The sequence below is a fragment of the Dunckerocampus dactyliophorus genome, chromosome 10 (genome assembly GCF_027744805.1).
Source record: "Dunckerocampus dactyliophorus isolate RoL2022-P2 chromosome 10, RoL_Ddac_1.1, whole genome shotgun sequence".
NCBI classification, from domain to species: domain Eukaryota; kingdom Metazoa; phylum Chordata; class Actinopteri; order Syngnathiformes; family Syngnathidae; genus Dunckerocampus; species Dunckerocampus dactyliophorus.
In genome coordinates this window covers 20,600,292-20,624,435 of record NC_072828.1, presented here as the reverse complement: position 1 = coordinate 20,624,435, position 24,144 = coordinate 20,600,292, and the positions used below count along the sequence as shown (strand labels likewise).

Genomic DNA, 24,144 nt, shown 5'->3' with positions numbered 1-24,144 from the left:
ACCAGACAGTGAGAGAGTAGCCTATATTGTGTGCAACACGCTGCACAGATGTGACCTATCGTAATTTTGCATGCATTAACTGACAAATGACAAACCTCTACATGCAAAGTCATAGAATGCCTGCGACACAATGGGAAGGAAATACATATGACTTTGAAATATCGGCCTCCATTACAAAGACACTGTTGTAACCGTTGCCGCGGTGACTGGAAGTAGTGGGAAAACTTAGATCATTTTACATGGAGGAGTCAGACTCAAACCTAAATATGCTTTTTCTGTAACTGTATGTCAGTGGTCCGATACCGGGCCGTGGGTCATTTGGTACCGGGCCGCACAGAAATAAAAAATAATTTCCATTATTTCATTTTTTTAATGTTTTATTTTGAAAAGTGTCCGGATTCTCTCTGTTACATCCGTCTCACTTGACGCATGTCCATTGTGCGTGTGCTAACTTTATCTCATGCCGCACAGATAGACTACTACTGTATTTTTACCATTTTTCTTTCACCTCATATTTGGTCTGAAATGCTGATACTATGTGGGAATGCATAAAGGTAAGTTTTGATACCTTATTGAGTGCTAATGTGCACGTTTGTCTCAAGTTAATTCATGCTAGCACACTGCCTTTACCACACACGTCAAACAGTGATGTAATAATCTCTCTGGAAAAACTTGGCTGGAACTTGAACTGGTGGATGGTGGGTCCGCATTCATTTTGTGCTTTTAATTTGATGTTATTCATGTGTTAGTTTTACACAATACATCATAAATAAGATAAATTAGGTCGCTAAAATGTACGAATGTACCCTTAATGTTCCTTTTGGGGCATCTGAATTTGCCAAAATACCGATACTATACAGTAGTATTTATCTGTATTCTTACCATGCTACCACGCTTCTTACCGAGCATGAAAAATAAACGTTTTGCGGTCTGTCTGAAAAAGACCACTGTAGGCTACAACCACGGGTGTGGTTCAAATGTCAGAAAAGTAAGACACGCCTGCAAACTTGTAAACAATGGCAACCCTGAAGAGACGAGTGTGGATGCTGTTTGATTACGTCAGTGTCCCTCACACACACTTTACTGGGCCAGTATCGTAGTAGTTGACTCTAGGGGCAGATCACCAGGAGTCTTCCTGGTGGGGTGCTGGCTCGGCTCTTCACAACAACAACTCCTTCGCATACAGTATGTACCAGCAGGCAGTTTTCCAGGATCCAGGTTGTACCAGTATAGTAAGTGAGCCACTGATTATTGCAACCGACTTATTCCTAATTACAGCCCAGTGCCTCCCCTCTGTATTATCCTTCTAAAGTTACTATTATAGTGTGGAACCTCAACATTAATCAGTGGCCTAACCGTTGGGCCAAAAGCCCTGACTGTCAACCCAACGTTCAGCGCATCTCTTAAGGCCGAGGGAGTGAGGTTTTACCAACGTACACACTGCCACACTGCCTGGCATCCGTTACGCATGTAAATCCAGTCTAAAGGGACATCTGACCCAAGATTCATACGACTGTATAGGCACACTCACCTGAGGCCAGTCGTACCATGCTTGGGCCCACTTCACAGCGAATGTACGGCATGTTTGCCAAGTGTGAGCACACTGATCCAAGGTGGATCAGGACACCACATGAGTATGTGCTGCATGCGATCACTGCGTGCAAGTTCTTAATGATAACCGACACAATCCATAATCAAAATAATCCAACAGGCAAACCCACAACACAGTCTCTCACCCATGATTACAGTTATGCAATTTGAAATCATACGAACGCTCCTCTCGCAGCTAATTAATGACAGCCGCCACCTTGCGCAACATAAATAATCAGAATAACTCAATGTAAAACCTGGAAATAGCCCACAAAGTCAGGGAAATTGCAGTAACACAGGAGTATAGACGTTTTGGGACAAGCATGAATACTCAGTGTGAGCAAAGGCCAGTGAGGTCCAAGACAGGGAGGGGGACTACGGCACAAGTCCAACACAGCACGAATGTCCTAGTGTGAGTACGCCCTAAATAATATTTGTGGCGCCTCCTCAGGGTTGTGCTCAAAATGACTTGGAAGGCCTGCGACCACGCACGTAAAACAGATGTCTTCAAAGTGTGTGATCATTGGAGAAACAGTCAATGACTCATCTGTGATTATTTGCTAAGTCCAACACGTGACGCTGCAAAGATGTTTGTCTTGATGGCAGGCATTTTTTTCAACCAATCTTGCTCAAATTTTTACAGCTTGTCAGGCCCCTAAATGTGTGTACCAGATTTAATGTTTTTTCTTGAATTTTCAACTCAATTCGACCTCTGGAGTCAAACCTTGGGGTGCCAAGTTGTGCCAACACATGGTGTACAGTATTTGTCTGAAAAATGGGTATCACAATATCGGTACACATTTTGCCACATTTGTAGCCTTTTGTGCGAAGTTCTCGAGTAGATTCGCACCATATGAGGTATCCTAATTTTTCACGTGACTACAGTACACCTACTGCCGTCTCTGTTCTAAATGTCACATTCCATCGCATATGCTCAAGTTCTAGCGAGTTTAGTAAAAAAAATCGGCACACCGATTTTTGTATCTGCCTGTTGACGAAACTACATCGAAAATGCACCTTCTTGGCAGATGCAACTAGAGTTACGTCACATTTGTCCAGACTGAGGGATGGGGGACAAGCATCAGACAGTGCAGCTTTAATCCTATCAAAACAATGCTCTACTCCATGGCAGTACAACGGAACTCATTCAGACATGACATTCATGGGTTGCAGGTGACTGTGACATTGAATTTGGTATGGAACGGTGTGCTATGGTGAAGTGAAGTGTTGATGGATAACTGTAGTTTATTCTATCTTTGACACAGTGACACTATATTTTGTTTACTTACGTTTTTTTGTCCTTTCAATTCAGGAAAAAAAAGTGGCCTAAATTGCACACTCACCTTTTTGCTTCTTGCGGTACAAGGATGTGGAGCGCCCCAATGACTGGGTTTGCCTTGGGCCCCCAAATGACTTAATACGCCCCTGATCAGGGTGTGACATCAGCGAGTGGAGTTTGCTGCCTGTAAACCCAAATCTATACTGGATTGAGTGGGTGTGGATCCAAACCCTTTTATCCGCGGACACAATATGGCTGTTTAGCATAACAATGCTGTCAAGCTGCTTATGGCTGGCTCGAAAAGCAGCTTTAACAGTATTTTAATGTGAGTGTTTAAAGGTGTGTGCTCAGAGGCGTGTTTATCAGTAAGTGCGTCCTTGGAACCGGTCTGACCGCGTTCGAAGTCACCTGAGAGAAGACCGGAGGAAGACAAGACGTTTGAAAGTGAAAGAAGAGTTAACTACTTGAGCTCAAAGTCCTTCCCTTGTTTGAACTCTACATTTGTCCCTTTTCCCTCCGTCGCGGTTCTACTAGGGTTGTAGTATTTAACTTTTTACGCATTTTTTTCGCCGTGTTGAAAAGCCAGGCTGGTAGTTTTTGTCCGTCTGGTGTCCCCGTTTGGAGGCGACAGCCAGTCCCGGGACAGAAGCTGACATTTGGAACGACACAGACAGTCATCGACTCAAGCCTCGGGGAGCGTCACCATGCCTGTGCGACAGAAAGGTACACGCATTTTTTTTTTTTTATTTTAATCGTGCCGTTGTTCAACTTTACCTGACAAGGCTGGGTCAAGTTCATTGTAAAGTAAAGGATTTTGACACTTTTAAAGGTGCCTACATTCGCGAAGCACTGGTGTCGAAACTTACCGTGGACATGTATAATGGCATGCGATGTAAACACAAAGTGAAACGTGCAATTGTTTATTTTGCTCATGCATGCGCTACCGCCGCTGTGTATGCAACACAGGTGGATTGTGGTGGCGTTACTAATGACAGACTTCAACCGTGTCTTTAGAAGCGCCTCGTGTGTGTTTACGCGACTGTTTGTGTGTCAAAACGGCAGCACAAACTGGCCAGCTGATTAGGCACACGTATTTCAATTAGAGTCAGAAGGAGAGCTTTGTCCGTTTACAAAGATAGCTAGACATACATGGTGGGATTTATTATGATTGTCTGTTATACTGTATACATTTGGGAAAATAATGGTTTGATACTCGGATGATTTTGTAGATTTATGTCCTTTGAACAGTCACTGATTTTCATGTTAAATTTAAGTTTATTGCATCAGATAGAGTGTAGTAATGTAATGTAAACCCCCCCCCAAAAAAACCATTAACGGTAATACAATTCTCTGAGTTTGAGTGAATGAAATTCACTTAAAATGACATATTTGAAGTTTCTTGTAGTTGGTCAACAGTGTGTTGCAACATATGCCAGCGAGTATTGCGGTGTGATAGCATGTTGTGTAAACCTCACTCCCTGACTCTTTCAGAGCTGGACTGGACAATATGATGACAGCGCAGGGCTTTTAGCTCGCTAACTAGTGCTGTTTGATTTAACTCTCATTCGGTGGGGATGTGTGGACGCGGGTTTGGGCCCCCGCGTGTGCAGGGCTGGACCACTGTTACATTGTGCACATCTCAGGAAGCATTTTGGTCCGCTCCACTTTACAGATCATCTCCAAATCCTGAAGGTTAGGAGGCTGTCACTTGGCAATTCAAAGTTTCAGCTCCCTCCACAGACTGTTTAAAATGTCATTCAGGTCCAGACTTTAATCCAGGAGGATGGGTCGTCTCTGGTTAATTCTTTGCATCTTTCAAACGCACGATGCTGCGAAATGCGATGCTGGCATTTCACGTGGCTGATAAGGTTTGATGTGTTGAATCTCAAATGATCCCTGAATGTTTGCAGAACATTTGAAGCATTTGGGGACATGTCTTCCTGAGAAGTCCCTCATGATCGATACCATGTTTGTTTACAAGTGAGCTCAAGGGAAGTTACGACATGCTGTTTGCAGCGCGTATCAGAAAAGGAGCGCTTGATGTGCTCATGCTAACCCACCTACAGCACAGTACGGGTAATCTCGCCTCATTGTTTTTTAGCGGTATCTGGTTATTGGATTTATCACAGTAATATTGTGCATTCCTAATTATTAATTTTGTAAAGTCAGAATTTGAAACTTCCTGTCATGAGTAAGAAGAAATAAAATCCATCAGTCAAATAAACAAACTGTTGCTGAATCTTGGATGCTAAAGCGATCTGTGATCTCAGCGTGGAAATGATGGCGCTGGACAACCAGCTCTTTAGCATAATTAAAATTTTGGCATGTGTCGGCTAGTAAACCGCTTTCTACTTCTGAGCCGCCGTTGTTTTTTCATGTTTTGTTAGTAGTAATGACATGATATTTGGTAAGGACAAATCTACAGGTACAGTTTGTCAAATCCAACTTTGTTTGGGTCGTTCTTACCTCCAGGTGTGCACAAACTACAGTTAAATAAAAAACAACATAATAGCTATAAGGAAGTTAGTGGTTATCAGTATCGACTTTATACTGCATTCTCAACATTTTCCGTTACAGTTAAAGAACAAAATGTGCAACCTGTTCAGGGTGTGGTGGGTGGGTAAGCTAATACTTTCACAACATAAATTCTTCGACTATTTCCACAACACTATCAAAGCCGAGATAATGGTTTAATGGTTTAATGGTTTAATGGTTTAATTCATCCTGAACATTCATATGAATCAAACTATAGCACATCACATAGTACACTGTGTTAGTAGTCAGTGTAGTAGTGGTTAGATATTGTATTGTATGTACACAGTAGTTCAGGTCTCTTCTTCTTTGTATTTTGTGAACATCAACTGCTTGTACTCTTTCTTCAGATCACTCATTTTAGTGCATTTTTTGAGTTCCTTGCTCAATCCGTTCCACAACTTGATTCCACATACAGAAATGCTGAAAGTTTTCAGTGTTGTCCGTGGCCAACCAAGTGTAATGGCCAGAAACGCAGTGACTTTTCAAAGATGTGGTACACGCCTTTAGGGGACTGATAAGCACTGTAAAATTTGAGCATCTTTAAAAAAAAAATCAGTAAAATGTGAGCAAGATTGGTGAAAAATTATGGCCCCCAACAACCAAAAACCCTTTGAAGGGGCACATAAGAAACATAGTTGACTGGTTGCCTAATCATTATAAAATTTGGAAGATATCTGTATTACATGTATGGTAGCTTGCATTCCAAAGCATTTTGAGCACTACCCAGAGGGGGTGCAGCAAATGTACTCATTTACAGTCATGACAGTATTTGTTTCTGTGTCACCTGGGATAGGCTCCAGCTCCAGCATGACGCTGAACGGGAGAAGAGGTAGAAACCGAATTAATGAGATTTGAGCTTGGCAGAATTTATTAGCCTCATACGAGTGTTACTTTCTTTGCAAAGTGTATGTCAGAAGTGTATATTTATGAGTTGCAGACCTGGTGAAGATGATTAATTAGGAATTCGGTGTGTGGTTGTGTGTTTTGGTACTCAAAAATTGCTATCAACTCGTGTAGGTGTCGACCCGGGAATTTATTCGGTCTTTCTTCAATTAACAGTGCTTCAATCAATACTTTATTAATAATTGTATTATTTACTATTCAATTTGTATGTGTTTTATTCAGATGCTCAACGAGCCCTAGAGCTACTCCAGCAGTATCGGGCCAAATTAGATCAGAGGCAGCAGAACCGGAACCAGATAAAACAGTGCCCTGTTGAAGAAGACCACCAGTTGAAACAGTCTCTGGAAAGAGTCATCAGCGTCTTCCAAAGCCAGCTGTTTAGTGCCCTGCTCGGTAAGTATTTCTTGATATGTTTAGCAACTCAGCGAGTCACTACAACTACAGTGCAGTACTGTATAATTTAAATACCACTAGCTGGTAGAATTTGTCAGCTCTCCATTTAGGTGTGGCTATAATTGTTATTGTTAAGCTATTGTTCGGTGTGGTAAATAGTTTCGAAGCTTGATCTATCAATGGTACTGTGGTTTTAGAAGTAGAATAAGTAGAAGAAGAAAATAATTTGTTATTTTGTGTCAAATAAAACAAATTAGATGTAATGCGCAAGATGAGGAGACAAGAGGCCAATTAGTTAAGAAGATGAATATTTCTTGCTGTCTGTATCTGGAAGCACTTGTTCTGTTGCTCATTGGCAAAAACACAAGACACTGTCTATGTGGATATATGGATGACGGTGGTTTTTCAGTGTGCTTTGTTGCTGTGACAATGACACATTTATCTAGTTCAACAGCTTACTTAATATACAGCATTTCACACACAAATATGACCCTGCGCTTGATTTGTTCTATAATAAGACTAAATCATTTTGCTGCATTAACTTATATAAATAAGGGCTGTAAGGACCAAATGTTTGAATCCTTCTGCTCACAACAATACATTTTAAGAAAATTATAACTTGTTTCTGCATTGTTGTCAAAATCATCTTGAGCAGGGCACCGCCGCAGCCCTCCCCAAAACAGCCCTTCCATGCATGCGATGTCTGAGATGTTTTTTTAAATTATTTTTGTGGTGTAATGCAACAAACATAAACATACTCTATGCCACAGAGGGTGGAAAGATGAATAGATGTAGTGTCATATGTTGCTTCTTGCAGTCTTTACTTGGGAAAAGGGATATGATGGTGCTTAGCAGGGTAACTTAAAGTGGCCGCTAGAGGCCACTAGCGTTTCAGTTGTGTGAGATTAGAGTCACTGGTCTGAAGATGCAGTCACCAACAAACTGCCCCACGATCCTACTTCTTCGGTTGAGATGGTAATACAGTCAATTGGCCTACTGATTTATTGACCAAGGTCAGTGTCCGTACTCATCTGCGAACGCCATTGTAAAAAATAATGTCAAATCTAAAAGAGTAATAGAAAACATAACTGAATGACGATCTTCTTTTGTTCCTCACAGAGAATATTTATATGCACCATAAAATTCAAATAAAAGATCACTACTTAGTCACTAAATCACTACTTACTTATCAAATTTGGTTTTACACTTGTCTTGTTTTCTTCCAGATATTCAGGAGTACTATGAGTTTACTATTGTCGCTGACAGCCAGTGTTCACCCAGTCCAGTAGCTGACACCGTGCCACCACCCTCCTCCAACAACATAGAGGCAGACATTTCAGCCGTGCCAGTGTCCACCTCAGGTTCTACGACCTCTTTAACCCATGTTGGAACATCCCAGCCCAAATGCATATCTCCAAAACCTAAGTCTATCAAGTCCCCCGCTCCTCCGATTCCAACACCCACAAAAAAGCCATCTTCCCCTCTACCACCGTCTCAGTCACAACCAGCCAAAGTCAAGTATCGTGCTCCGCCCCCTCCAATGCAGGATGGATCCTTGAAATCCAAAGTCACTGACATTTCTAAGCCTTCGTCCCCCTCTGCTTCTACAAATGCAGTTACAGAAGAAGGTGTGGCATCCTGCACAGTCCCTCCATCAGTAAAAACACAGAATCAGATATCACCAAATGGTGCAAACACACCTCTGGATGCCAACATAACCAGTGTTTCTTCAGATGGCTCCTTAACAATCGCAGATGAACAAAAAAGTCCCGCCACTCCTGCTGATCTGGCGACTGTTTCAAACCTCGTCCTGGGTACAATCCAAGGCTTAGTGTCTCACGCTACTCCAGACAAACACAGTCAATCCAGCAAGACTCCTCACGCCAGCCCAACTATCGACACAGTCACAGATGCTACCTTCTCCACGTCAACCAGTGATGACCCCGGCTCAGGCAAAAACCCAGACTCAAGCAAAGATACTCCCAGAACAAGTCCGGTGACACCCAGTCAAGGAAAACCCATATTTGGTAGCCACAGTCCCACCAGTCCTTCTGGGCCACAAAGCAAAGGACTCCATAAGAGGTATTCAAACTTGATCAGTGTATAAATTGAAATCATGTACAGTAAATGTACTGTAATATTTGAACTGATAAAGAAATGACATATTCATTTTAGTTTAAAAGTTGTTGATTTTAGTTGTTGAGGATGTATTTTAAGTAGAGACATGCAATATTGGCTTTCTTACCGATATCTGATATACCGATACTGTATTGTCCAGCCAATATCAACCGATACCGATAGTGGCAGCAGCTCTTCCTTCTAATGTCGTCTAATGAACACATTGTGCTTCATTGTAGTGTGATGCATTTTGCAAATAAACACTGTGCAAAATAAGACAATTACTGCAATATGCAATGTAAGCTATAGAAAAAGTGCCATTTCAAACATTTTGTCTCAACATAAGTGATTACAAAGATCAGGATCAATAGTCACAGCATGTTAATAAAATAATGTTGGCAATTTGAAAAGCTGCACATTTCTATGTGACATAAAATCCGTACAAGTAAAGTGCAAAGTATGAAACTTTGTCCGATCGCGTCTTATTTTGCTGCAGGTACGCAAGCTGTGTGTGACTCTGAGTGATCCTTTCTGAGGTGTGATATTGGATTAGAAGCGATCAAGGAAAATATTACTCACTCCTCACAGCGCTTTACAATCATTGCAAATTCACAGTCCAAAGGCGAAATTTTGACATAATTCCTGACCGTGTACATACCGAGCTTGTTGGTGTGTGGGGCGTGACATTATGACGTGCACGCCGATATCATTATCGGCAGAAAAATACCAATACCGAAAGATACCGACATGAACCAATGTCATTTTTATGCTGGATGATATTATGAGACATCCCTAGTTGTAAGAATACTACATAACAGACATACGTAAGTTTATATGAAACATGAATATTATTATACACGATGAGATGTTTATATTTCACTTTCTTATATAAACTCTTGCAATTTTTCTTCCTAATTTAACCAGCCCGGGGCCACTACAAGTCACCTCCTCTCCCTCTAGCCCTGGTCCAGCCAGCCCCAGCGCTCCTGCGAGCCCAGGAGTCAAGGTAAGATGCTCTGGTTGGTTGGTTTTAAGAGAAAACCAGAAGTTGCGCAAAATGCTTTTGAGAAAAGCAAAGATTCCATGCTGATTTCAAGTTGTACTGTATGTCGTCAAGAAGAGTTTTGCTGCACTTTTGCTCAGAAATGAGCTAAAAAGCTGTGGATAAGTGCTTTTGTTGTAGGAAACCTGCCTTTTCCTGTGTAGCTGTGGTGGTTGTTCCAAAGAACAAAGTGTGCTTTTAGTTCTTTAGGGTTTAGATCCTCTGAAATTGTGCTCAGTTTTTCTGCACGTGTTTTACCTGCTGATTTTTGAGGGTGGAGAGGCAGCTAAGAAGTGGACAAGATGTGTTGTTGATAATGTTGCAAGAACCGCTGTGTGGTGATGGATTTTGTTATTGTCCTGTGGTACACACTGAGCACTGGTTTAAACACAAACTGGGGTTGAAGTGGAGTAGGACGACAACAGAATAGAACATGTAATTCTCTATACAACCTGACCTGACTTGTGAATAGTAAGAACAATGCTTTTACTTTATTAACGGAAGACAGGTGAGCACACTATGGCAATACAAATTAATTAAAAAAATTGTGTGGATGCTTTTATCACTGTTGTTTTACAGTAGAGCAGAGTCACTAATGGTCTTGTTGTTGACTTGTCTGTGCAGGCAGTGTGGGTTCAGTCCCCACTCGGTGACTTTGAATGGTTGTGTGTCTCTGTATGTGCAATGTGGTATAAACAGTGGACAGTGGTATAAAATGGATGGGTGGGAAGATGTTTTGCAGCATTATCTTGCAGTTCAGATACATTAACGAGACATTCACATACACATTTACACATACTAACGCGCATTCACACACCATGTTGGCAATCATACAAATAGACTGTGAGGTTTCATCGAGATAATCACATTTATCTCATCAAGATAATGGATTAAAAACAGAAGGTGTTCAAGACTGGCAGATTACTGCTGTGATATTTAAATACACGTGCTCTTAATCTGCTTGATTAATTTATTCTGCCCGTCATCATCTCTCACCGCTTTCGGTTTCTCTCATTTGTTGTCGGTAAGAGAACAAGCACAAAGAAAATTTTTAAAAATCCCTATGGGTCCATAACGATGCACTTTGAAATACACACATTTATTTAAAGTGTTCTTTGAGTTTAACAAATTTGTAACTGTCCAAAGTTGATTTTTGGATTCTGCTTTAATATCAATATTTTGTGCTTTGTTTTATCAATAGTACAAGTATATTCCTCCCTATGATCCTAGTCTAAATGTTATTTTATCAGCCTGTTGATGGTTGTTGATGTTGGCCTCCCGTGCTCCAAGAGAGCAAGAATCTCCCATAAGAAGCTTACTATAGGCTGCTTATGGACTTTACTGACGTGGAGCTATTTTAGGACAGACAAAGAGATGAGGAAAAAAATGAGAGCGAGACTCTTCAAGACTGATCCATCTTTGCAACTTCCAAACTGGTGTTTTGTATTGTAACTGGGGGCATGGGGCACACAGAGAGGACATGAGAGAACCTACCAATCAGCTTTAAGATTGCTGAGCATGCAAGTTTTTTATCTGTAGCAGGAGTACCTTTTCCAAACCAAGAAAGTCCTGTGGGTCACTGAGGAATCTACACCTGTTGTGAAGAATTGGAGTAAGTCTGTAGATGTTGGGATTATCCCGTCTGTTGTTGGTCTGATACCTATTGGACTACCACAAATGCTAGATGTCAAGATGGATGTTCGTAACTCTACATCCTCAGTTAATGGAATGTAGCTTCATGTATTTTTGGTACAGTTGGTTTTAGTACTGATTTATTAGCAGATAGTTGTAAAACTGTACAATATGGTAAATAAATGACGTTTGAAAAACATAAAAATCATAAAACAAACACGCACACAGAAGTACAGCATGCAAGGTCCTTCCTCATGCATGTAGCCATCCTGTTTACTCTATAGTAAACATAAGGTCAAAGTACCAGTTATATACAGTATATAACTTTGAACAATGCCTATATGTATTTCTATATCTATATCTATACAGTGGATACTCGCATATTTGCGATTTAGCATTCGCGACCCCACAAATTTGTGGATTTTTGCTGAAATTATTATTGTTTTTTAAAAAGTATTTAAAAAATTTTTCCCTCCGAAATTAGGTTGTTTTCATTGCAACCCCTCCACCTCACCCCACCCCCTCGTCTCATTCAGTCGAATTAATAAATATGTGATAATAAAGCACAATGGACAGCATACCGTAAAACATACATAGCATAACCTGGCTACTAATTATGCTTATGTATTTTTTCTGTCATATATGTGATTTTGGCAGATAATACATTCAGCATAACGCTGAGTATTACTAACTGAAAAATGCTGTAATTGTATTCAATGTGGCTGCATGGTTGCCTAGTGATTAGCATGTTGGCCTCATAGTCAGGAGATTGTGGGTTCGTATTGCCATTGGAACATCACCAAAAATATGCACGCTAAGTTAACTGGCAACTCTAAATCGTCCATAGGCGTGAATGTGAGTGTGGATGGCTGTTTGTCTGTATGGTTATTTGTTGTTTGTTTGCGATTGGCTGGTGCCCAGTCCAGCTGGGGTAGGCTCGCACCACAGTGCGGACCAGCGGTAAAGAAAATGCATGCATGTATTTAATGTCTAAATAAAACTCTTACCAAGTCTTACAAATCCCTACAACTAAGCCAAACTTAGATGTTTGACATATGCAGGATCCTGTTCTTGCCTATCAGGCTCTTATCCTGTAATCAGCCCATACTGGATACTGTAGTTAAAAGTATCAATACCGATGGCAAGGATTATGCCTTGTATTTAAATAAACAAACAAATCCCTGAGCAGTGTGCAAAAAAATGGTAATTATCTTTACTACTAAATTATTAATCTGAAAGTGTAGACTCTGCACGCCTAAAACAAGTGTAACTGGTAGGGATGAGCCGGATAGTATCCATTACGTATAATGCATTTTTGCCGAATGTGAGCAAGAAACGAGTACATCTCGTCATTATCCGTCATCGTGATAAAAGAAAATCCTCATTATGTATTCGCTATTCACGCTCTTTGATTGGCCCCTCCCAAGACATACTGTGCAGGCTGCAGCCACATAGGAGCTGAGCGGTGCCTCATTCACGTACACGGTGCAATTGGCAAGTTGAAAACGGCTCATGTGGCGTATACTTGTTTCGTAAAGTACGCGGAGCATTTGACTGTGCAGGCTTGTGGTGCGTCAGTCACCTATGCAACTCAATTGGTGTAGCGTGACCACTTTTTTCCTTGAAATGCATTTTTGTCTTATTCCATGAAGTCACCATAAAACAAGAAGAATTTTGTTCATTTTCAGTTGGCAGTACACAGACAGTGGTAACAGTAATGTGCATTGACTGGCCACAACATTAGGTACACCTGCAAAGCTGCATCGAACATTCTGCCTATATGGCTTTCATACTACATTTTATACATAATCTTCTGGTTTATGCCCCGCCCACTCCGAGTGCAGATACGGATACGGATAATTTAGATGGGTGAACAGATACAGATACAGATAATGGTGTACTCGCTCATCCCTCGTAACTGCGGTCCCAAAGGAAAGTTTGAGGTCAAGTTTGAAGACAAGTTTGAGGCCGTTTGCATGATCAACGTTTTTTTGTTTTTTTTCTTGTGAGGGTGTCTGCTACTTATGTGCCCTATTTTGAAGATTTCACATGCACTTGAAATTTCTGGTGCCACTTTGTGAGTTGTCAGATTTAAAGAGCTGCCAACAACTGTGAACTTGGCTACCCAGGTAATACAATGTTGTGCCAGCCCCACTGTTTATTCTGTCACCAATGTATTTATATAAAAAAATGTGGTCTCCCTCCTTGCACAGTTACTCATTTGAAGCATACGTTTTCAACAGTTATTACCTGTTCAAAGAAGCAATCAGTTAATGGAAAATTGTTCAATTCATGCCATGCTTGAGTAAAGCCAGATCAGATCATCTCATTAGGATTATCTCTGTGGGTACACACATACCAATATAGTATTTACAAGCGTAACAAAGGTTTTTAGTGCAGCCATTGTGACGAGGTGTGTGACTGACATTGCCGGATATCTGTCAGTTCAAGGCAGGCCATACATAAAAAATGTGTTTCCATCAGAAAGAAAATACATTGTTTGCATTTCTGCTCTCGGACAGCTGTTTTCATAAGGGTTGCAACTTTAATACGTTCATTTCAATGAATTCATGTTGCTGTTTTCCAGTCATGGGGAGTCTAATTAATTACTATTTCAAATATTACAACGTCATTACAGTAACGGGCGTAAAATGTGGTGCGTTATTATGCACTGATATCAACGGCTTTTGTCCACTCATCGAGCTGTGAAGTTTGTGAAAGGTTCTTTTAAATGCACGATGAGGACCGATTCGCAGATATAAGAATATAAGATGTAAGAACGAGCCATTCTTATATGCAACTGGGGATCAGTTCTCATTGATCACTAAGAGCCGTTTGTGACTCAAATTAGGTTTCTGCGAAAGTAACTACTTTGTAGTAACTAAATTAATGATTCCAACACCATTAATGGCAAAAAATGGCACATTTAAAAACCCACTAAATCAGACATAAACACATGTAATTACACTTTTTATTTTCTGCAGGTGTCACTGACATTTAATTTCATTACCACATCAGTGTGCCCTAATTCCCGGCACACTGATCCATTGAGTGACATCAGCACACCTCATTTACACTTGCACACACTTTGTCCGCGCAGTGGGACACAATGTTGCGTACCAATGGCGTGCCAATGAGTAAATTGGTCGTAAACAGGTGTGAAGTATGTGTAAGATGTACAGGGCTGCATGCCAGTGCACGAAGAAAATTTTGAAACGTTAACAATTTGTGGCACACATAATTTGTGTGAACTCGTCGTGAATACAACGTGAATGCACCACGAATGCGCCGCATCCTATGTGCAAACAATGCGGGCGATGCGTATAAAGCATGTGCCATTGACATTGATAATTAACTTTTCCACCACCTCTTGGAGCAAATTCTCTAGTAATTTCTGTAGCCTCTTGGATCTTGATTGTGATTTAAATAAGTGATCATATGGCCAAAGCGTCTTCTGTATTCTACTCAACAATTCCCTTTCCCACACTGTCTGTGCCTCTTTTTTTCTAGTTTATTGCCTCCTTCATGCTCTTTGCACATTCTTTATCTGCAGCTGCGAGAAAATATAGACTTACCTTTCTTGTTTGCATGAGCTTCTTCTCTGGAGTTCAATATCTTGCAGGTCTCTTGCAAATAGAGGATTTAATGAAGCGATAGGGGTGATGGCTGCTGTTGCGTGGCGTCATGCGGGACCAAATAATGCCAGGACTGCTTCACGCATGCGGGAAGTGGTGGTGACTATACATACCCATGCGGCAACCATGTGCGTTGCTTGTACTATAGTCATGCACTAGACGTAAACCATACATACAGCGTGGTCATTTTGCGCCAATGCGCACCATTTTCGGTCACAAATTATGTAAGTTATATGTAAACAGAACGCAAACAGTGCGAAAAGTAGTCTTGTCTTGTCTTGTCATAAATAAATAAATACATAAGTGACAAATTGCGGGACAATGTAGAGGCAAAATTCGTGCAAGTGTAAACGCTGCTTTAGGCTAACAACAATGGGAAACTTGATTACTTTTACTGACTTATGGACAGTTCTTATGAGCCACTCACTGAAGTGAATCAGTTATTCGATTCACTCGAGTGATGGCTGCAAAGCAAAGGCTTAGAAACTCGGACATGCGCAACAAGCTTGGCAACTGAACTGTAGATGCTGGTGAAACTCAAGTCTTCGTCGAGCACCCATGATTCACCTCATATATACAAATACAGGTATAGTAATAGTTACACAATTTATGACATGTTACCTGGTTTCCTTTTTTAATTTAGCTAGTGGTAGCAGGGGTTGAGTAAGTGAACGAGTTAACTGAGACGAGTACCCATGAATCCCGCTTCAGCAAAACACTTGCCAGTTTTGAACGACTTGTTCGTGACTCGCACATCTCTAATGGAGAAGCGCATTGTTGTGCGTGAATTGTGTAAAGATTTTGCTTATACCTGAAACACTTCAAGAGTACAGTGTCACCTTAATGCAAGACATGTTATAGCTACGACAAATCTAATAGCGTCAACAGTTTATATTGTATATTATAATATACACAATATATATTATATTATATGATATTTTCATACAGTAATTACAATGTAAATATATTTACAAGTGACAGTTGTTAGTGTTTTAAAACATTGTTAGTGGCTATCGTATCCAAGGTTTGCCACATAGTGGCATTTTATGTACAATATGTACAGGGTCAGGCAAAATGATCTGACACATTTGTAGGTTAAACAAAAGGCAAATAAAGTAAAGAAACAAGAAAGTGTTTTTATTTTGGAAAAGTACATATAATGCCATTCTGTTTCATTATGTTTTAAAAAGTAAATCAGTCAAATGGGATCCATTATTGTCCACACACTCAATGCAGATCCAGTAGCTCTGAAGTTGGTAACCCATAACAAGATCGTCTTTCGAGCTGGTACGGGATCATGTCTACCAAGATTGAAGTGCAAACGGAACGCTCGTTGTGTTGCAGTTAAAGATTCGTTTGTTTTGATAAATGTTTCCGCAATGAAAGCGCGATGCTCACCAGTCCAATTCATGGCAGCAACTGAAAAAGAAACGAAAAACAATGGCATCATAAAGAAACAAAGCAAAATGGCATTATATGAAAAAAAAATGGCATTATATTTACTTTTTCGAAAATAAAAACACTTTTTTGTTTCTTTACTTTATTTGCCTTTTATTTAACCTACACATGTGTCAGATCATTTTGCCTGACCCTGTATAACACAGCAGGCAAAATGTTTTTTAAAAACATTTTCGTGAAATATATTTTTTCAATAATATTTGCAATATTCAAAAGAAGCATTATCTGCTTTTCTGAACCTTAAGCTGTCTTGATAAACAGTATCAGCTAAATTTTAAGAAAATACGCCCATGAAAAATGAACAAAACCAGTAAGCGATAATTATGTGTACATGGATGTTAGGTATGCAGTCTTTTTTCATTGGGTTGTTTCATTGGGCACTCAAACACACAAACACACACATAGCTATGCACACACACACACACGCACACAAACACACACATGCACATTGCATAGTTATTTCCGTGCTGGCTGACCTACAAATGTTAACATGTAGTGCATGCCTGCAAGGCACATGAGGTTGCATTCTCTCTCTCTCTGTCTCTCTCCCCCTTTTAATTTGTTTTCCTTCTTACTTTTTTCCTCAACCCTCTTCTTTAGTCGTCCATAATATTCATTCTAACAATACTTAATGTTATAATTAATCTCACATAATGTTATAAGCCAGAACGCCTTTGGCGAGGGCAGGTGCATTCACTTGTATGTGATGCGTGAGCGTGAGCCAGCTGCTCATTGCCAATCAAATAAGATAAAACTCATCTCTTAAGACTTTTCCGAGACTTTATGATTATGCCAGAGAATTGAAACGCCCTAGTTTCTTTTAAAGGCATGTGGCATTGATGTTGTATGTTAATAAATCATATGCATATTCTTGGCTGTTGAGTTAATGTGTTTTTTTTTTTTATAAAACATCCAAGAATGTTCAAAGAATGTGGTGTTTTATGTAATATGTCATGAATGATATCCAAATTGTGTGTAAAAAAAATCAAAAAGTGGAAAGTGACCAGCAAATCGCCAGCATGCTTGTGAACTAAAACAAACGAGACCTCATCCTTACACCTCTTTTTAAGTAGGCTTATAGTGTAAGAAAGGGGAACATCCAGTCCCTACTGCTTTCATGTCTTTGCATTATTCATTTGACTTGTCCACCTGCATCATTTTCTCAACATTGACTCTCTGGTCTTGTATTTGCAGCCTGCATCTTTGCAGCAAAACAACCATCAATGGCGTATTTACACATTACCAGCCAACTTGTCGATGCTTCTGGTGTGTTGCAATTTATAATGATAATTTATAACAAACATGTATACATAATTATAAGGTTTGACCTTTCCTGAACATGTTATTTTTAATTTTGATTTGTTTTTGAAAAAAATACATTAAAATGTGAGTTGTTGGCACCGGCATCGTTCAAGCATGAATAAAGAAAATTTTAATTTAAGTATGGTGTGGTAGATACTATAGTGTAGTGCCCCCTGCCTCTCACGCCCCCCAACCCCTGCACCCCAGTATTTGAGAAGCACGGCACCAGGTGAATTATTCAATTCTTAATTATATTTTTCTCCTGGAAGAACGTGTCTCTCTGACACATAACGTCACAATTTGTGTCTTTCTCATTAACTTTATAATACTGTACACACCTCCTCCGGCCTCTTTGAATGCGATGACTAGTGAATGGTCATACGATGCGGAGCATTGCTGTCACGAGTAGAGGGGACGAAAAGTTGAAAGGAGGCAAGATATGATAGTACTGAAGCGGGGAAATTAGAGAAATTAGATCCAGTTCCTCTGTGTCTCTATGCAGGTCTGATTGTTTCTGTCACTCATTGATCTTGCAGTTGAAAGGCGGGCCAAGAGAGGCAGTGAAGCATAGAACACGGGGAAGAGAGAGAGAGAGAGAGAGTGGGAGAGACAGTCACAGAGGAGAGAGAGGAGAAAATCGAGGGAGAAAGAGAGAGGAGGATAGCCATACAACGAAAGAGGCAAACATTCAGATAGTGAGAGAGGCGATGGATGGCTGGGACAGCTGCTGCGAAGAAGGACAACAGAGACCACATCTACACTGACACTTGCATATACGGACTTATGCACACGCACACAAATGCTGACAACAACAGCACACACATGTGCTGACATTTTTTTCCAAACATACAGTGACACCCAAGTAGATTGGCCATGTTTCTCCATGCCTCCTAACAATCTATGAGGATTATGCTGATGAAGATTATGGTGAAGATGAGAACGAGCGAGGGGGAGAGGATGCTGGCCTGCCATAGCTGAGGACCACACTCAGGCGGTGGGGGGGCAGGACGGTGGATTGTGGGGCAGGATGGAGCATGGCTTAAAGAAGTCATGCATGTGCGCTTGTGTATGTTGGTGAGTGCGACTGTATGCGTGTGTCTATGTTGAACGTGTGAGCGCAGGCGAGGATGCCCCCCCAGCGCAGGACTAGCTAGCTAACGTTAGCCACATGTTGTGCCACTGCAAAGTAGCATGCACCAACAACACCATATCTCTGATGTTTGGATGCAAGGTAGGTCGAAAGCGGTGCGTGTGTGTGAGTGTGCATGTGCATGTTTATTTAAGACTGAGGCTAAGTACTGGACAGAGAAACAAAACTGACTTCATGAAGTTGATAAGGGGGTTTTAGACTGGTAAAAGTTGTTAACTTAATAAACTTGGGGAAAGACACATAGCAGCCTTTTGGCAATTTACTTTGAAAAAAGTTAAAGTAAATGTTCAAACATTGAGATGGAGTATTTTTATGAGGTACTTTTTTTTTTACTCTTGAGATGAGTGTGGTATACATACTGTATAACACTGAGTTTTACAAATGTGTGTCACTCTTTAATGTGCTAAGAAGTAATGTACAAATAAAACACATGAGCTCACCAAGAATATGAATCATGTCACTATGGCATATCAAAATAAAGGCAGGCACAACAATAGGCTGAACAGGCTCTACAGGTGATGAGACAGACAGAATCATTATCTGGACTGGAGATAGGGAAATAAACCAGTCCGTCTAAGATGACATGGTCGACGAGACCATAGCTATAGCCAGTTAAATGATCACCGCAGTCCCACCGTCTTAGACTAACCCTAACCCTTACCCTAACCCTAACCCCTTTCAGACTGATATTTGTATTTATTGTCTGTGTGAGTAAGTCATGTACTAATCCACATAATATGAGTTATTTCAGCCTATACATATAGTATGTTGTGGTCTGCTGGCTGTACAGGGTGTACAGCTATTATCAGATGTTGCACGTGCTGGCTCCTCTTGTTCTGCTAACTTTTGGTGTCATTTGATAGTGCTCCCATAAAAAAAGTTTAACTTGTGGTAAGTTTGGGAGTTCTTCGTAACAGGAGTTGTGTTTCATCTGTCACAACATCGTTGACAGCCAGTAGAGAGTAGAGGGTGGAGTGCGGTATTTTGTGTTGTGCCTTCTGCTGTCTGCTACAGAGTACATTTGAGGGCTATGATACTGACTGCTATCGTGTTACGTTGTACACAGTAATCCATGGTTTATCGCGGTTAATTGGTTCCAGACTCGACCGTGATGAGTTAATTTTTGTGAAGTAGGATTCCTTATTGACTTATAAATTGATGCCCCCGAGACACCAAATAATAAGGCCCTGTGATTTCCGTGTTAATGGAATCGTGGACGGATTTGCGAAATTAGCCAATAAAAACGGAATCTACTGTTAAAAGCGGAATCTCTCGGAAACTGACATCATGGGAATGAAATGCTGTTATTGTGAGGAGAAGGAACGTTTGTGTGGGAAGTATGCCCCGGTGGACTGCATTTTCAACACACACAATACACTTCCGGCTTTCAAAATAAGAGCGCTGTTCACTACATCCTGTTTAATTGTGCAAAATAAATAAGGGTGTCATTAAAATATCTTGCATTACAATTGGAATTGCATCTGCAATTGCAATTGGAATTACTGGTCAAAATTGTCCAATGATGTATTGCAGTGTTTTATTCACTAACCCAAAAAGCGCATCCGCGATCCTGGTAAAAGAAGTGTAAAAGGTAAAAAACGGAATTCTAAAAAAATAAAACGGAAAAAAAACTGAATTTGGGAAAAAATAAAGCAGATTTCATAGGGCCCTAAAGTAACACCCTTGTACTCACCTTTATACCTATATTACCCAATATAGTAGACATAATCTGAGAAAATAATCCATTTGACACATAAATACGACTTTTGCTTGTGTGTGTTGCAATAAATGTGTTCCTGCGTGTGGAGGACGGGAAGTGACGTCGGGGGTCCAGAGTTGAGTTTTAGCTTGGAGTGCTTGTGTGCCTCACTGAGCATCACAGTAACATTACTGACAACACTGAAACATAGTGACCAGTGTAGAATACTACAGAGCATCACATCTTTGACTGCGTCTTCTTGTGCTTCAAAATGCTTAGTTTAGACCAGGGCTCGGCAACTTTAGCATCAAAAGAGCCATTTTGCCTCATCTTTCAGTCAAAAAAATAGTCTGCAGCCGCAAACTATGACACAGCGTATAAACTTGTAAAAATTGTAATCTCTTTTAAATGTCAACCAATCAATCAACCAACAGAAGTGCGTTCTGCATGTGTAGGCCTACTCTGAAATAATTTAAACACTTAACTGTAAGCCTTTTTGAGTGGTTTGTGCAAAATTAAAACAAAATGTAGCCAACTTTAAAGGGATAGTTCGGATTTTTTGACATGAAGTTGGATGTCATCCCCATCAGCATTGTATCCAATAACAGCGACTTCCCCCCCAATTGGTCTCCTAAGTCCAGTTCTGGTCAGATTTCTGTGATGAAGCACGTAGTTCCGCTTAGTTGCTGGGGACAATTAAGTAAAGGGTTTGGCTTCTAAAAACAATATGCATTCAAAAGATTAAAACACTTGGATCACCAAAATGCCTTCTTAGAAACTCAAACCTCACAAAACGCTCAGCATTAAATCTGTCTCCCGCCATATCCCTGAGCAGTGTCGCCTGTGCGTGCATGTGAATGTGACGAAGACACTCGCATCTTCTTCCGCTGTGGAACACATACGTAAACAAGATTGCCGTCATGCACAGGCAACAGTGTGCAAGAATTACGGCGGGAGACAAATATACAACGCCAAGCGTTTTGTGAGGTCTGATTTTTTTAAGAAGGCATACTATTTTGAGAAGCCAGAGTCTTCACTTAATTGTCCCCACCAACGAAGCGGAATTATGTTCTTCATCACGTAAATCTGACCAGAACTGGTTTTAGGAGCCCAAGTGAAGGGTAAGTCGCTATTATTGGGCTACAATGCTGATAGGGATGTGATACTACTTCATGTCAAAAAATCCGAACTATCCCTTTAACATAAAAAAGCTCATCAATGTTCACATTTGTGCATGTCAGTGTTGTTTGCGAAATACCGTTCATGCCTGCGCTGAATTGTCACCAGTAACCATTCTATTGGTCTGATATTTTCATGAACGATTCTTTCATGTATTCTCCATCTAAATAGGCTTCCCCCTCAGTGCAGCCGCTTTATTTCTCAGAATGTTACATCAACTGCTTGTGGTAAATAGCTAACATAGAGAAACACAGTCATCAGTTTGGAATACTTACATTTTCCTCATTTATAGTTTGACCACAGAGAGTTGGTATCAATGCATCTTTTATTGAAAAGTATCATTGCCAGTCCGGCGTTATATTGAGAGCCCACAGAGGATGGAGTGTTTCCAGCATAAATAAAATTAATCCACTTTGTTATTTGGCTGCGAGGCGATGTAATGATGTGTGGCGAGTTGTGTACCCAATAACACTGCAGCTCTGCTTAGCTTTTGGCTTTGATGCGATTGTGGTTCCATGTAGTCAACTTGCTTCTGAGAAAAGACAATGGTGCAGCTTCCCTCAGGGAGTCATGTCATGGACTGAGAAACACGGTGTTATGGCGGTCTTATGTGACATCACGGTCAGGCAAAACTCAGAATGGTTAGGTTGGAGACACACTTTCTGAAATAGGCTGAAATATATCATATATGCGGTATGTATGTACTGTATATACGTATATGTATGTAAGTCAATTTCCATAACATATTCCCTATAACTTGCAGTGGTCATTGTCATGACTTTGTTGTTCATTTGCAAATACCTACATCTTGCAACAGGAAGCGATTAATTCTTTAATCAATAGTTCAATTCACTATCAAAATTGTTACTCGCAGCCAAAGTATGTAATGTAGACCGGAGCAGGACTTGTGTAGAAGGGAAAGCCTAATTGGGTTGACTAACTGGGGACTTGCTGAACTGGAAACAGGCAGAGATGAACTGGGGGCAGTGAACTGACACTGGAAGTGATGGACACACCAAAAGTTACAGTTACACAGTTATAGTAATAGCAGTTCTAGGGTGTAGAGAAGGCTGGTGGCAGGCTGGCAGTCTGGTGGCATGAAGGCTCCAGGTCAGGGCTGTACTCCCATGTGGCCTATGTCACCATCCTTGCAAAAAAACACTTCCAAATGGGGATGTCCGATAACTTTGGCTGAGGTTGGCATGAGATTGAGACATCAGTTCATGTCAATATCGTTTTTTCTTCTGATAATGGTGTGATAACGAGCGATGAGGTGTTCCACACAGCAACAAGCTTCCTAGCTCAGTATGTCCATGGTGTGGAATTATTTTTAAGTTTCACCTTTGGATTGTAACTATGCAATTTGCAGTGAGAGCTCCAGTTATGCGAGGGGGGAATATGGTGTCTTCCTTTTGTACTTCTAATCTAATATATTTTGTTCATGCTGCATTCATGCAGCAACGTAATAAGCAACTGGCGTTGATATGCTGAATGAGTTTATAATTTTACTGATTGTATTAGTGTAGCGCAGGGATGCCCATTACGTCAATCACATGTGTCACCCACGACATAAACGTTACTTTGCAGATGTCATATGACGTCAGTCAGCTGACATTAGGCTCCCCTCCTGATTCGCTGTTGTGCCTCTGCTGCAAAGTGGTGAACAGACAAGTGACACACATCTTTGTTATTCCGATTACGTATAAACTAACTCAGCGGTAAGATGCATAGATGTACAGTACAGTATATCTACAACAAAAGGCATCTGTTCACTTGTAGTGGCTAGTTATGTAGAAAAAAAGCTCAGTTGTTTGATGGCTCGGCTTCGCGTCCTGATCTGCATTATACAACTGTGTGTTGTCCACCATTTCCATCGTGAAACTATTATTTAATGATTTATTGGAAAATTTTCATTTCTCAAACCTTTTTAACATGTTGCCTTGACTTCGGCTGCATCCCAAATCATTTTAATTTCTTGTATATCTGTAATGTTTGATAGCAAATGCGGCCTGGACTAATGAACGCTACGTACCCATTTTGACTGACATACTGTACTACTCAGGCTATGTACAGAACTATTGAGGAATTTTGTGTCAGTATTTTTATTGCCACATTGAATTGAATTGTGAATTATTGAATGATATCCACTATTTTGATTACCTGTAAACTTTGAAACTGTGACTGTGAAATGCTAATCATTAGTATTGAGTATAGTAATTTACCGGTTGC

At 40.5% G+C, this 24,144-nt stretch overlaps 1 protein-coding gene across 7 annotated transcripts in view; it reads left to right on the top strand.

The window, feature by feature from the left end:
• Positions 1–3,152: 3,152 nt before the first annotated feature.
• Positions 3,153–24,144, top strand: part of LOC129188334 (discs large homolog 1-like protein) — a 98,978-nt gene continuing 77,986 nt past the window's right edge. The window contains exons 1-4 of one of the 7 annotated variants that reach the window (XM_054788669.1): positions 3,153–3,592; positions 6,530–6,700; positions 7,927–8,782; positions 9,743–9,824. In XM_054788669.1, the coding sequence (XP_054644644.1) occupies positions 3,574–3,592; positions 6,530–6,700; positions 7,927–8,782; positions 9,743–9,824 (1,128 nt within the window). In that variant the 5' untranslated portion in view covers positions 3,153–3,573. Of the gene's footprint in view, positions 3,593–6,529; positions 6,701–7,926; positions 8,783–9,742; positions 9,825–18,433; positions 19,119–24,144 lie in introns of those variants that run through there. The other 6 variants (XM_054788658.1, XM_054788659.1, XM_054788661.1 and 3 more) reach the window with 6 other exon arrangements.